The 13,801-nt window shown below is 41.9% G+C and overlaps 1 protein-coding gene across 1 annotated transcript in view; it reads right to left on the reverse strand.

Moving 5' to 3' along the window:
- Positions 1–10,473, reverse strand: part of DBX2 (developing brain homeobox 2) — a 20,844-nt gene extending 10,371 nt beyond the window's left edge. The window contains exon 1 of the mRNA XM_057366159.1: positions 9,851–10,473. Coding sequence (XP_057222142.1) covers positions 9,851–10,187 — 337 coding nt within the window. The 5' untranslated portion in view covers positions 10,188–10,473. The remainder of the gene's footprint in view (positions 1–9,850) is intronic.
- Positions 10,474–13,801: the final 3,328 nt, after the last annotated feature.

Here is a 13,801-nt window from a genome sequence, read left to right on the forward strand (position 1 = left end):
GAAGGAAGGAAGGAAGGAAGGATAGATGTTTTGTCAGACATGTCCTGTCCTTGATATTCCCTGTAGTGGTTTCTTAACTCTGTCTAGTTCCTTGCTCTGGTTTGATAATGTGGTGTTCATAATGATATGTGATAAAACCAGAAGACACCTGGAAAAACTAGAATTGAAAATCTATTGATTCAGGTAGACAGCATCCTCCTGTAAATAACSACAGGAACAGGAAAGGACAGTTTCCTCCACTCACCAAATCTCTCAAGAAGTAAGTGCAAGCACAAAGGTCTGAAGATGGATCAGAGTAAAAACTTAAGTAAATTCTTTGCTTAAGCAAACTCCAAACAAGCAATATATGTTCATGGAAGTTGCTGACAATGATTTAATACACTAGCACAGTACCATGATGCAAACAGCAGAGATCTTGACCCTAATTCTGCTCAAGTCAAGGGTAATCATGAATCTGGCTTTCTGGGGCATTTTACTTAATTCCTTCAACCAACTGCTGCTTCTGCCCACAGGGCACACATCTCTTTAAGGTAGAATATCTGCTTGAGAAACAAGATGCAGTGATACCCTCATGTAACTTTGAACCAAGAGGTTCCTGAGCCCGCTTCTAAAGACTGATTTATTCTAGACCATGGGGAACAGTGCCAGGACATCTGTCTAAGCCTATAGCCAACAGGTATTTCTAGTTCATAAACTTTTTTAATGTGCTGCAGCTATACTGATGCACAAGTGAATTCTACATTACRTACATGAAACTACAACCCTAGGTCACATCTACTGAATCTGTTGCACACAAACCAATGGGCAGCAGTTATGCAGAGTTACATCAGTAAAAAAAAATCTGACATAATGCAGGGATACTCAACTCTCTCTTGGCAGTTCTACACAGAGAAAAATGTTAATGCTTCAACCTAAGATATCCAAGTATATTTTTTATTTTTGATAAAAACAACACAGACAGTTCATCACATTAAATGGCTTCCACTACCTCCATAAAACTGCATTTACAGAATTAAAATAGTTCAGAGACAAATAACATATTTTATAAATATGTATTTCAGAATTATACTGAGATTTTACCTGTAGAAATGATAATATATATCAGTTTTGTGAACAATATAGAAAAAGCACTACCTATTATTTTCTTTTCACATATATCACAGCAACTCTATGAATACCTGTTAGTCAAGAGACCTAAAGAAAACACTCTTTGCTGTTCACATAAAGCTGAAATTTGCTGAAATGTCACAATATTAGTTCTGCTCTTTTTCTGGCCAGAATGAAGTACATAGTAACCAAAACGCAACTGCTGCTCCCAAACACGTGCAGGAACTTAAAGCAAGGATCAAATCCTAAAGATTTGTATTCAGGACACTTAAGCCTTTTTCTGCTTTGTATCTTCATTTCATAAAACCCAAGACTGTGTGGAACTAAGTGTTTCATAAGAGYCAGTCTCTACAGGTTTAGCTTCACACATGCATGAAATGTATCAAAGTGTGACATAAATGCCTTTAGGCACTCCAAAAATTGTACTACATGCCTTAAAAGAAAATGTATTGGATCATTTATACAAAAGTATTAAATAGCTATTTTTTTCACAAAACAAATTATTTTGACACTGGTGATGTATGCAAAATTTTAGTAATAACGTTCACTACACTTACCTTTGTGACCAGAAATCATTTCACAGACAATAAAATTATACTAAACATGTAAACATACCTCAAAATTATCTAATGCTAAAACTCAGAAAGGAGTTCAGAGACTGATATTCTAAAATAACTACCTGCTCCAAAGRTTTTCTAACTTCAAAAGCCCTTCCATTATAAAAAGGTCACACTGACAGTGAGATCAGAATTTTTCCCTCTAACTACCCATCATTTTGAGAGTGAGGTTCCTRTGTACAATTAAATTCAAAGTCATGCAGCTTTGAAAATGGCTTATTATTAAGGACACTGTTTGCATTTCCTGTTTCAAGTGTTGTGAAATAACTCAGAAAACAGTGTAGGCTATCAGTCATCAGGAAAGCACGAAGGAGTGGAAGAAAAATGGCTATTGAGGGAAAGTGAACTGATGGTAAACTGCTGGTATTATCYATACAGGCTCCTTCACTGCTAATGCTGCTAGGCTTTTCAAGATAACTGATAAAAATGTGGTATCAACCTGTGAAGAGCTGGAACACCTACAAAAATTATACAGAACACTGCCTAGAGCCTGCTAACAAAACTAAGAACAGGACCTGAGATACCTCAAGCTGCAYGAACACTTTAATTCTCCAAGTATTGTTAAGTCCACATGAGCCACTTTCCAGAGTGATACCTAGGCTCCAGCCCTGACAGGAAAATGAAATATATTTTCAGTAAAATTATCACATTTCATCTGAGAACCTTGGATGGCTTGTGCCCACAACATGGGCGCAACTGCAATGTCCTACCKACATCCATTCTTGGCAATGATTAAGGAAGGCTTTTGCAAAGCTGCAGGGAAGTTTCATGTCATGAAGAGCTCCRTGAAAATAGTCCAGCAGAAGCTCTGCCAGCTTAGCGATCCAGCTGAGCCACATTCCTACTCCTGAACTACATGCCCTGAACCTCTTGAGTGATGGCTCTTTTGGTAGAAGTTATTCTCTTTAGAGTGCAATGTGAGAGCAGCAGTTGTGCTGCCCTAAAGCATTTCAACCAGCTGAAGGGGAGCCTTCCATCACAAGAACGAAGCAGCAGCCACTGCCGTATCTCACCCAAAACAGCAATTGCCATCAGTGGAACTGGAAAAACTTACTGCAAGAACTGGTGGGGCAGGACCCCTCAGAACTTTCCAGTGGCTTTCCTGCACTCCTGAAGTTACAACTTTTTTCCTATTTATTCCTGTAAAACACAACCAAATGAATGTTCAAAGGAAGTCAAGCCAAAAGGGCAGAGCAGAGCAGCATACACATATCAGTTTTTTTAAAAAGGTAAATATTCACAGAAAGGGTTTTAAAGTTCGAAATACATATATTTTTTTAAGTCCTACACAAAAGGTGGATGCAAGAAATGGGCTTGCATTTTTGTGTTGGATCTTGGTGGGGCCTTCAAAAATTGGCAGAACAGGGCCCAAAAAGGGCCTGAAATATACTAGCAGCCTGATCAACACTTCCTTACACCTACAGCAATGCAATAGCCAAAAGCATCACATTGTGGATTATCTGAAACCACATTTATCACTGTCAGCATTCAGARGCACATGTCTTATTAGGTAGCAATTTGCTGTACTTGTTTTTCACCACCTCAGGAAACAAAACAGCCTGAGGCTGGTGCCTACACATGGTCAGGTCTTGCCTCTACAATCCAAAGCAACAGCCGAACTCCACACTGTTTGCCGAAGACTCCATGGGCCTCCTGGTGTCAGCAGTAAAAGTGGCTTCCATCCTTTCCACACCCTGTACACAGCCTTGCTRTTGAGAAGATGGGGATTTACCAGCTCTGTTTCTGGCTTTGTCCTTCTTCAGGATGCCCATRTATTAGTGTGCCTCAGTACATTATGATTACCAGTTCTTGTCAAAAAGGGCATTACTGTCAGTTCTCCATCTAAAAGTTCAGTGGCTTACCAGAGTTCCTTGTCTGGGTCTCCTGTACAGTCTGTGAGAAGACATAAATAGCTCTACATAATAATTCATCATTTTAAAACAGACACATAGGTGTCTCTATGGATCCTCTGGAGACATCTCTGTATTGACTATAGATTAGACAAGATGGCTATTTTTTATTAAACCGCTGAATTACTATGACATTCTTATCTTTCACAGGTAACATCAAAAGAATACTATCATCTGTACTGCCACAAATACTTTTAAAAAAAAGTAAAAATTCAGCCAGAAAGGCATTAAAGTTATTTTCTTTGACTTTCAACATATTACAATTTGTTTAGAAACTATTTCCTCAAGCAAAGCAAAATTAGGGGCAGATGCTGCAAGAGGACAATTCAGTGGTTCRTCACTGTTGCAGCCCTAATTCAAAATCTTACAATAGGCCAAAATGCACCATTTATTCCAGTGGTATGCAATGATTACCTAAAATTTTCTACCTGGACCAGTCTTTACTTGTTGCAGTATTTSTAGCTCCAAAGAGACAAAAGTCTCAAGATAATATAAGCACTGTTAGAATGAAAAAATAACACATGGTGAATTCTTTTTTTCTTTTTTCTTYTTTTTAACACATGAGGGAGGGGTTTAGTCTTTTTACATTTGTACAAGGAAATACCTTTTCAAGTTGAAATTTGAGATATTCACATAGTCACAAGGAGCTAAAATTCTCAACAYAAATACAGAATACCTCAAGAGAATTACGTGTTACAACTGCAGACAAAGGCAACCTTCAAGAAAAATTTTCATAACTTTTTAGCACAAAGCAAAGGCYACTTCTCCAAAGTGACAAGTTACCTTAAAGAAATACAGTCCAGGTTACTGAAAATATTAAGACAGATAATTTTATAAATATCAGTGTCTACATATCTGACATTTTAAATGGCCTCCTACTGCTTTAAATACCTGCAGTTGTTTTCATTTTGAAAAAAAACTACCTCCTCTTTCTGCTATGAGGTCACAATTGACCACAAAAGTACCATGTAAAACATCAGAGTAAGGGTTGTTTTGCAGACCTGTTTTATGAAAGAATGCAAAACACCTTCAGAGGGCAATGGAAACAGAGAACTTGCCTTCCGAATTTAGGAGGATTTCGTAACACAGGAAAAAGCACAGTACAATAAAACCTGAAATCTGCACTCAAGTAGTGAATTTGCCTGATGAGATCCATCCTTACCACAATTATGTGTTTTCTAAAATCATGAGGAATATACTATGAGATTTCAGAAGACCAGCTCTTTCTGCAGTACAAAAAATATTTTACAGAAGTTAATTCATTAACTGTAGGCGTGACTAATTCCACAGTCTCCCCTCAGTCAACTGCTTTTCTACAAACTCCACTACTTGCCTTCCTAATGCAGATCTGAGATCTTCCGGCAGTACCTAAATCTTGCTAGGGACCAAACTCAGGATCCTCTTCCTTCTCAGACATGGCACCATGAGAGCAGCCAGAGAAAGCAGCAGTGTCCAGCCAATGCTCCTATTCCTCAGAGCATAGCCTGCCAGACTAGTGGCTGGGTCRGAGAGTAGCTGGCACTAGTCTAGCTCTGGCAACCTCACAATGAGGACAACAGTTCGTCCTTTAAAAGCCATTTTGCAGCCACTCTTAGGATATGCTGAGCATTCCAGACCAATTCTATTAAATGGCTCATGAAGTTAACTGGAAACAGGAAACGTGCTGGACAGAGTCTRAGATTTCTAATACCTATAGAAACTTCTTTGCTTCCAAAGACAGAACTTTTAAAACAATGACAGTGTCTCARTGCTCCTGGCAATCAGGGCATAAGAAAAGATGCCAAATAGATCTCCCCACCTTAAAGAAGCTTTCTATGTCCAGAACACACCAGTAAAACAAGAAAATCCTAAGACTTGTCAGTCAGCTTGTTGCCCGAGTTAGAAGGAGTCAGGATGAAACAGTGGGCTCTTTCCTGTCTTTTATTTACTGAAAGCTAGTGTTTGTTACGTGTCGCTTGAGGACACACCCTGGCTGCCAGTTGGCTTGAAATCAATAATTAATAAGCATTAACTCACTAAGAAGAGGTCCAAACTAAAAAATATCACCTAAATTTCAGTGGTATTGTCTCCTGGTTGTCATAAAGAAACACAAGACACTTTATTAAATACGGGAAATAAAATGTTTGATTCAAGTGAGTATTACAGCATAGAACTGTTGTCATCACCTGAGAGCAAAAAAATGGACATTGTTTTCCACAGACTTAGCCTGCAGAAGACTTGGTTTAATCTCCTTGCAATGCTACAAGTTTTCTGTATTGTCTTAGATAAGTCACCTCATTTCGTTTTGCTCCAGCTTCTCCTCTACACAGTAGAAATCTGTCCTATCTCACTGGCACATTGTGATGAGAAATGCATCAAAATGTAAAGTACCCAAATATTACAGAAAGAAAAGATACATCTATAGCACAGATGTTTAGTATAAGTCCATTTTGTGTTTATTATATAGTTCTGATTTCTTTTGTGTTATGTGTACTGTCCATTCTGCTCTATTGTATTCTGATTGACAATCCCCTAAGAGAAAATTTTCAACAGGTTTTATAATGGAATTATCTGTTTGTTTTGTTGCATTTTTCAACTTCCTTTCCRGTTAATCTATCAAAATGCCAAAATTAAAGCAGAAAGCCAGAAAGCCATCTTTTCTTTCCCCATGACCATATTCATGGGTTTAGCACTAATTACCATATTCAGGTTGTAAAGCACCTACTGTCAACCTCCCCCAGGGCAAACTATTTGAGAAGAGCAGTTATTCAGAAAAATTATTTCAGGTAGCAGAGTAACTGCATTTCCCAAGGCGGTCACTCTGCTCTGGTGCCTGCCAACAAAATCATGAGAAAATTTGTGGAGTGGACCTCTTTACAGGACCTGTGCTACAACACACAGSATCTCAGCAGTCTCTTCCCAATTTTTATGTCTCGGAAAACACTGAAAAAACTGTAAAGTCTTCTAAGTTATCCGGAAGATGACAATAGGCTTGGAGTGCAAGGGACTAAAACCCAGATTAGCAAGTAAGAATTGAGGACAGCACAGAGCAAAAGGGCTTCAAGCGTAGTGCAAGAAAGCCAGCGGGAATCCCAAGATGGTATAAATTGGCACACCATTGTAGAAGGCACATGAGTTTATCATACAGCACTAACTGTCCTACTTTCCCTTCCTAAGTTATATGTAACATGCTCTTTGTTTGTGCTCTTCTTAAATTAAACCAAACTAATTTCAAAAACCTATGATACTTTTTAAATTTATGTAATGATGGAAAGTGATTATTTTAATATTTTACAGACAGCAAATATACTTATTTTTAACATGCTCATTAGATGATGTAATATTTAGGGTGTGATACTTTCTGAGTACTTGTTCAGTTTTTTATTCACTATAATTTTGTAGGAGATATACATAAAATACACATGCAGATAAGCACTTAAAACAGTCCAACTAAATACTCTGAAACCTGTAAATTACGGGAATGGAAACTTGCTGATACAACTCAATTGCTGAGGAGTTGCAAAGAGAAAAAATATCAAAATTACCACAACCAAACAGCCCAGATCAAAAATGCCACCCCACTTGCCACTATGGGTAAGAGTTTTCATATTTACACAAAGAATGGATTTACATTCTTCAGCACTTTTATGGAGTGTTAAAAAGTACCCTAAAATGGAGCACTTTCTTCATGTCTTTCCTTTGTAGGTACTGGTGGATACATGTAAAAATGTTCAGCTTTTTCAGTTCAGTCCYTGCTGTGATTTTACTTTTTTTTCTAAGAACTTTTGGTGATCATCTCACCAGAATTTGGGACTACATGAGTATTGTTTCCAAAAAGTCTGGTACTTTTTCAATTCTCTTTATTTTTTCTTTATTAAAACCCTTAGGTTATGCCAAACCAGTTTATAACAGAGACTTTTAGGCCCTGCATGATCTATAAAGCACTTGCGAGTTTAGAAAGATTTCTTTAAAAAATTGCTTTATCATTTTCAATAGTCTTATTAAAGACTTAGACGAGGATTTTTCCAAAATACCATGTGATTTGGGGGTTCCAAATATGAGTTTATTCCTCAAAAAAAGAAACAAAAATCACAAAAATCAGTAAATTAAGAAACCCTAACCAGCCAAATTCCTTAGTTAAAATATCTTCACTAGTCCCTGAAAGCTAAAATTTTTTTCTGCCAAACTGCTCCTTTGCCCTATCACTGTATAAACAAGAAACTTACACACAACCTGACCACCCAACCCTACTCACAAATGGAGTGTCTGGTATGAACAGTTTCCTCAGTGTACGCCTACACTAGAGACAAGAGACTCCTTAGAAACCACAAACTGGCTCAGCAAGACAGTTCCAATCTAATTCAAATTTATGAATGTTGAGACAGCTAGGAATCCTCATCACTTTAAGACATACAAGTCAGATTAGAATCAACAGATCCCTGTTAGAATRTAAAAGTCATTGTTGGATGTGTAAAATCACAGGAGAATTTTCTTCTGGGTGCAAAATGAATGAGGAAACCTCCCTGCTCAAATCTAAGAGCCTGGTGCTTTTGCCTAGATCTGTGGGAGCTGTGAAATCAGAAGCATAGGACTGGATTCAAATTTACTAGGCTGACCTCCCACGCTAAAATCATAACTACTACTATATGTTGATCAAAAAAATAACTAATTCTGGAATTAAGTATTTGAAAAACTTGACATTCCAAACAACAATAACAACAAAACAGCAAAACACCTTTACYTCTAGCAAATAAGAGCGCTGGGGCATCTGCTATCTCTCCTTTGAAAAATAAATGTAGCATTTTCTCTAGAACTTTTTTTTTCAGTGGAAGGGCAAGGGGAAGTCAGGGGGAGCAGGAATAATATTCACCTAATTGCAGGAAGATGATACCTGTCCTGTTCCCTGTCCTGGCCTATAGTTAGTTAAAACAAACATGTTTAAGTAACTGATACGCTTCAGATAAAACTTACCTTGAGAGGTCTGGAACATTCAGAAATGTTAATGCACGCTTTGACTCTCTCCTGCCTACCTTTAAAGTATAYACTGCAAAAGGATCAAATACTGCTTTAGATTCTGAAGAGTAATTTACGGGATTTAATTGAAAAAAAAAATGTGTTTGAAAAAAATTACTTCTGTTTCCAAAGCCTTTTGCTTTCACACCTTAAAGCCTTAATGCAATGTACGATATTCTGCTTGTCTGAATTTCATTTAAAATACATTTAAAACTGCATGACCATAAATATTCAAAAAATACCGCATAATATTGAAATAAATTTATGTATTCTAACAGAAGGCAAAATACAATACAGATAGCGAGTCTAATACCGAATTTAATGAATTAACATTGACTACAAGTTCAATCAGTTCCATGACTGACAGAAGCGCCCATTTCTTAAAAAACTCTGCTCACGCCTGGACAAAATGTATTTATACGAAAATCGACACATTCAAGAAACAGAATGTTTTTTGTAAACCTGTTTGTTTCCAATTCCATGGCACCCGTTCCTGCGGGCCCCCTGCAGCCGSGAGCTGCTCCCCACCGCGGGGCAAGGCGCTGGTTCTCAATGTGCCGCCGAGCCCAAACGGCTGATGAGGCACCTTTTACACCTCGTAAAAACTTTTTCTTCCCCCCCCACCCCCCCCTCCGGCCCTGGTTTTGTCAAAACTTCTAGAAAACTGCCTATTCTACATGGCTTAATTCTTTTGGCAGGAGGAGCCCGGGCTGCCCCCCAAGGCAGGGCATCTGGAGAAGCGGCTGCTACCTCCCGARCTGTCGCTATTCAGGAGTATAGGACCGCTCGTCTTTCTCCCAAAACTTGGGAATTTCAGTCGTTCCCGGACCGCCTGTTGGCGACAAAGTTTTTACCACCCCTTGAGGCTGCGGGACGTCAAGACCTGAAAGAACTGCGATTAGGGGCGCTTAACAACACCCGACGCGGCCATCACAGGGCTCTGCCGCGCTCTCTGCACCCACAGGTGCGGCGGCCGGCCGCACTCGAAAGCCGCCGCCCGGCTTCCCGCACCGCCGCCCCCCGCCCGCTCCTCCGCGTCCCGTCGCCAGCAGTAGGGCGAGGCCCTCGGCCAGAGCCCCGGGGGCAGCCTCCCGCCGGGCTTATCGGAGCTGCCGCGCCTCTCCTGCCGCCGTCTCCGCCGAGCGGAGCGCGGRGCCGAGCCGTCGGGAAGCCCCTCGGTCCCGTCTCCCCGGCGGCGGGACGCGGGAAGGGGCTGGCGCTCACCTGTGGCTGCCGGCGGGAAGACGCCGCCTCTCTCCGCCGCCGCGGCCCGCGCTGGCGGGCGGCTGCCGTCCGCCGCGGAGGGGTTAAGCACTTGGAAAGCCCATCTTGCCGGGAAGGGACCCCCTGAGGGGCTGATTTGTTCCGCCGCGGGGCACAGCTTGAGGGGCACGGGGTTGGCGGGGAGGGGACGGAGCTGGGCAGGGCTCGGCGGTGCCCCGGCCCGCAGTAAGTTCTCGATGAGGAAACTTTTGCCCAGGTTGCCGAAACCCGGCGCCGCCGGCAGGTTGAGGAGAGCCGAGGAGCCCACCAGGTCCCAGTAAAGGGCGCTGGGCAGCATAGCGAGGGCTTCTACCCTCCTCGCCCTGCCCTGCCCTGCCCAGCCCGGCCCGGCCGCCGCGGCCCCTCACTGGGCTGGGACGGGGCGCCGGGCTATGGGGCCGGGCGGGCTGGCGGGCCGCCTCCCCGAGGGCTGTGGGGAGCGGAGAGGAGAGCTCGGCGAGGCTGTCTGAGGAGACGCGGCGCCTCTCCGCCGGGCTGGAAGGTGTGTCCAGGCGCATTCATTATGTCAGCCGCGGACGAGGAGTGATGGACGCGGGCAACAATGCCGCCTTGCCCAGCAGCCCCCCGGGGAGGGGGCAGGGCAGGGAGCCGAGGTGGCTGTCCCGCCGTGCCCGCCCCGACATGGCSGCGGGTCGTGTCTCTCGCTGAGGGGTGCACCTGTGTGAGGGGACAGCAGGGATAAGGAAAGGCCGCTGGCCTCCGTCCCGGTGGGGAAGTGGCTCCGGTGCTGGCCGCGGAGAGATCATGTCGACCTAATGATCCCATGAGGTAATGGGAAGATAGTCATTAGCTCACTCCCTCTGGGCATTTTTATCTGGCGTTTTTTTTTTTTTTTTTGGTTACCCACGCACAACATATGCGCTGGATTTTTAACATTTGTCTTAATAAATCTGATTAAGATCAGCACGGTGCTGTTAATCATGTTTTCCTCGAGATGTGGGATGATGCTTTGTGTGGGCATAAACATTCTTTGTCCGGAACGGCTTAGTCCATTTCTACTTCCTTGCATGTATTCTTCTTTATTTGCTTACAAACCACGTAATGTTGCAAAGAAGTCTTATTTTGCAGTTCAAACATGCATACAGAAAGTTGAAATTGGATGCTGTTCCAAAGTCTTGAAAGCACCTCCCTACTTTGCAGAGGAATCCTTTTATTTCAAAGCAAGTGTTCACCAGTCTAATATTGGGGATATTCCCTGCAAAATCCTCTGAAGGAGGTGCATCCCTTGTTTTTGTATAGCCGCAGAGGCATAACCCTTGGACATCAGGATAGTTAAAAACTGACTGGACCAGTGGAATCATCTGTGCCCTTAGATGATTTTTAAGGAAGGATGTCTTAACTGATGTGGTACTGAGTAATACCTTGGGAAATATAAATTAGATGCTCACATGTCCAAAGTTTCCATCACATCCTTGCATAGGTTGGCCCTCCTAGACTTTGGGCACTTACTCCATTAGTATCAAGATGTGGTGAATGGGAGCCGAAGAGTTGATAAGGTTGGTTCATGCCAGGGACCCATGTAGTCTGACCTTCTGTTTACAGCAGTGGCTGTAAGCAGGAAGAGTAAGTCCAAGATGAGTCTGATACTTTTGCCCTGAGATACATTCCCATTCTCTATGATGGTTTTGCTCTGTTCTCTTGCTGTAGAATGGACAGAACCTCAGCTATGTATCCCAGATGAATCTGAAGCTACTGTGTGTCCCTGTAGTATAAGCTGCAGAAATTATGTTTCTAAGGGAAAGAAACAAGTCTTCCCAGGAGGGCGCACGCTTTAGAGCATTGCAAGTAGCTGTCTTTCCAATTACCCCTCATAAATTTATTCACACTTAAGGATTTATTTTGTCTTTCATTTCACTGGTCAAGTTCTCACAGAGTTCCCAAGGGCCTGAGACACTGAAAACCATAAATCAACAGTTGGGAAGTGCARTTAGTTCATGCAGTTGCGCTGAATGAATAAAAGGTGTTCACCAAGGAAATGATGGTTGTCAAAGACCATAGTCTTTAAAGACAGACTTGAGGTCTGATTTCCTCCAAAGCTATTTTTGGTGCCACAGTGGCTGCTCATGTGTTAATCTCTGCTGTGTCATTCAGTAACATATGATTAACAAGTTACACATTTCTGTGAAATATAYGCACAGCACACAGAATCACAGAATATTCCAAGCTAGAAGCGACCCACAAGGGTTATCGACACACACAGCATTTGGCAATTTGCTGCATGGAAGACAGGGATCAACCACATGATGAGTTAACAATTCCTGTCAGGTTACATCTGTAGTTGAAGGGTTCAAACCACGCATTGCAACGTGTGTTTAAACAGTCCCTTTCTTCTCTCCGATTTTCATCTAAGAGTGGCTTCTAACCCAAATTCTGACTCTACTGTCCATGGCATCCCTAAAATCCAGATCCTTTCTGGTGAATGCAGCCTGAAAATGCATGAYAAACATCCTTTGCCATGAACTTGGAAAGCTGTTGGATGTGTATTAGCCAGTTGCATTCAGAAATCAGAGGTGATATTCACATATTGATTAGATCTCATTTCTTTTCATYTGATTCTGCATACTTAGAAAATACTTGCTCTGCATTTGGATTTTGTCAATTAATTTATTTACTTTAATAAGACTAAAGGAGAAGAATGCTTGCCTTAACTGGGTATCTTGAATTATGTCAGGTGTTTGGAAAGCATGAAGACACACTTCTCAGGTTGCAAAACTTTAAAAATTGATTACATGGAACATACATTAAATTCTCAGCACTCAGTTAAGCCTTCCCTACTCTGAGTCTGGGGTACAGTCTTACTGACAGGGCAGACAATTTATGTAACATACCAAGCACAAGATCTGTGCAACTACATCAAAGTCTCCCTAATGATTACTCTTCTACATCAGTTCTGCCCTTTTTCAGATGCATTTCCACCACTGAGCTAGGGACTTTCTCCCTTGCAATGCTTTCCCTGGAGCAATTCACATGAAGCTGAATCCTGCCATTACTTCAAACTTTTCTTACAAATCTTCCTGATGCTTAATGGGAAGTATGCATATTAGCCATCAGATGCTCCTCTCAACTTCCCTTCCAGTAATTTCTCATTAACTTGCTGACATTTTATTTACTTTCTTCTAAACCTGCCAAAAACATGTCTGCAGCAGTCAACCACAAAATCCAGATAACAGAAAAAGTTYTTTGTTCATTCCCTTATTTTACACTCTACCGGATTCAATCAGCATCTACATCTTTTTGCCAGATTTACATAGATGTGATTTTTCTGCAAGCATTTTGTTTTGGTTTTTAGGGTTTGAACAGGTAATGTTTAGGTCTGCACTCCAGTAATTCCCCATCTCTGGCCCTTGTTCTCCTGGTTGGCTTCAGCTTATCAGATGTCTGCTGGAAATGCAGCACAGCAGAAAGGAAATACTCAAGGACGTTCCTGGACTGTGTGGAAGACAACTTCCCCACACAACTGGTGACTGCGCCAGCTGGGGAAGTGCCTTGCTGGATCTCCTGTTAGTGAAGAAATGAGAACTGTGGTGATGTGATGGTCAGCAGCTGTCTTAGGCACAGCATTCATTAAATGGTACAGTTTTCTCTTCTTGGAAAACTGAGGAGGGGGGGCTCAACAGAATTGCTGTCTTGGACTTCCAAAGGACAGGCTTTGTCCTCTTTAGGAGCCTCAATGGCAGAGTCCCTTGGGACACAGTCCTGAAGGGCAAAACATTCCAGGAAAGCTGGATGTTCTTCAAGAAGAGACTTTTATAAAGACCCTGAAACAGGCTGTCCCCATGTGCTRAAAGACTGACCTGGCTGAATAGAGAGCTTTGTCTGGAACTCAGGAAATAAGGAGAAGGGCTAGGCAGCTCAGCAATACTACGAGGACATCATGAGGTTTCGAAAGGA

Source organism: Malurus melanocephalus, unplaced genomic scaffold (genome assembly GCF_030028575.1).
Source record: "Malurus melanocephalus ecotype Western Australia unplaced genomic scaffold, MMel_1.1 scaffold_60, whole genome shotgun sequence".
Lineage (NCBI taxonomy): Eukaryota > Metazoa > Chordata > Aves > Passeriformes > Maluridae > Malurus > Malurus melanocephalus.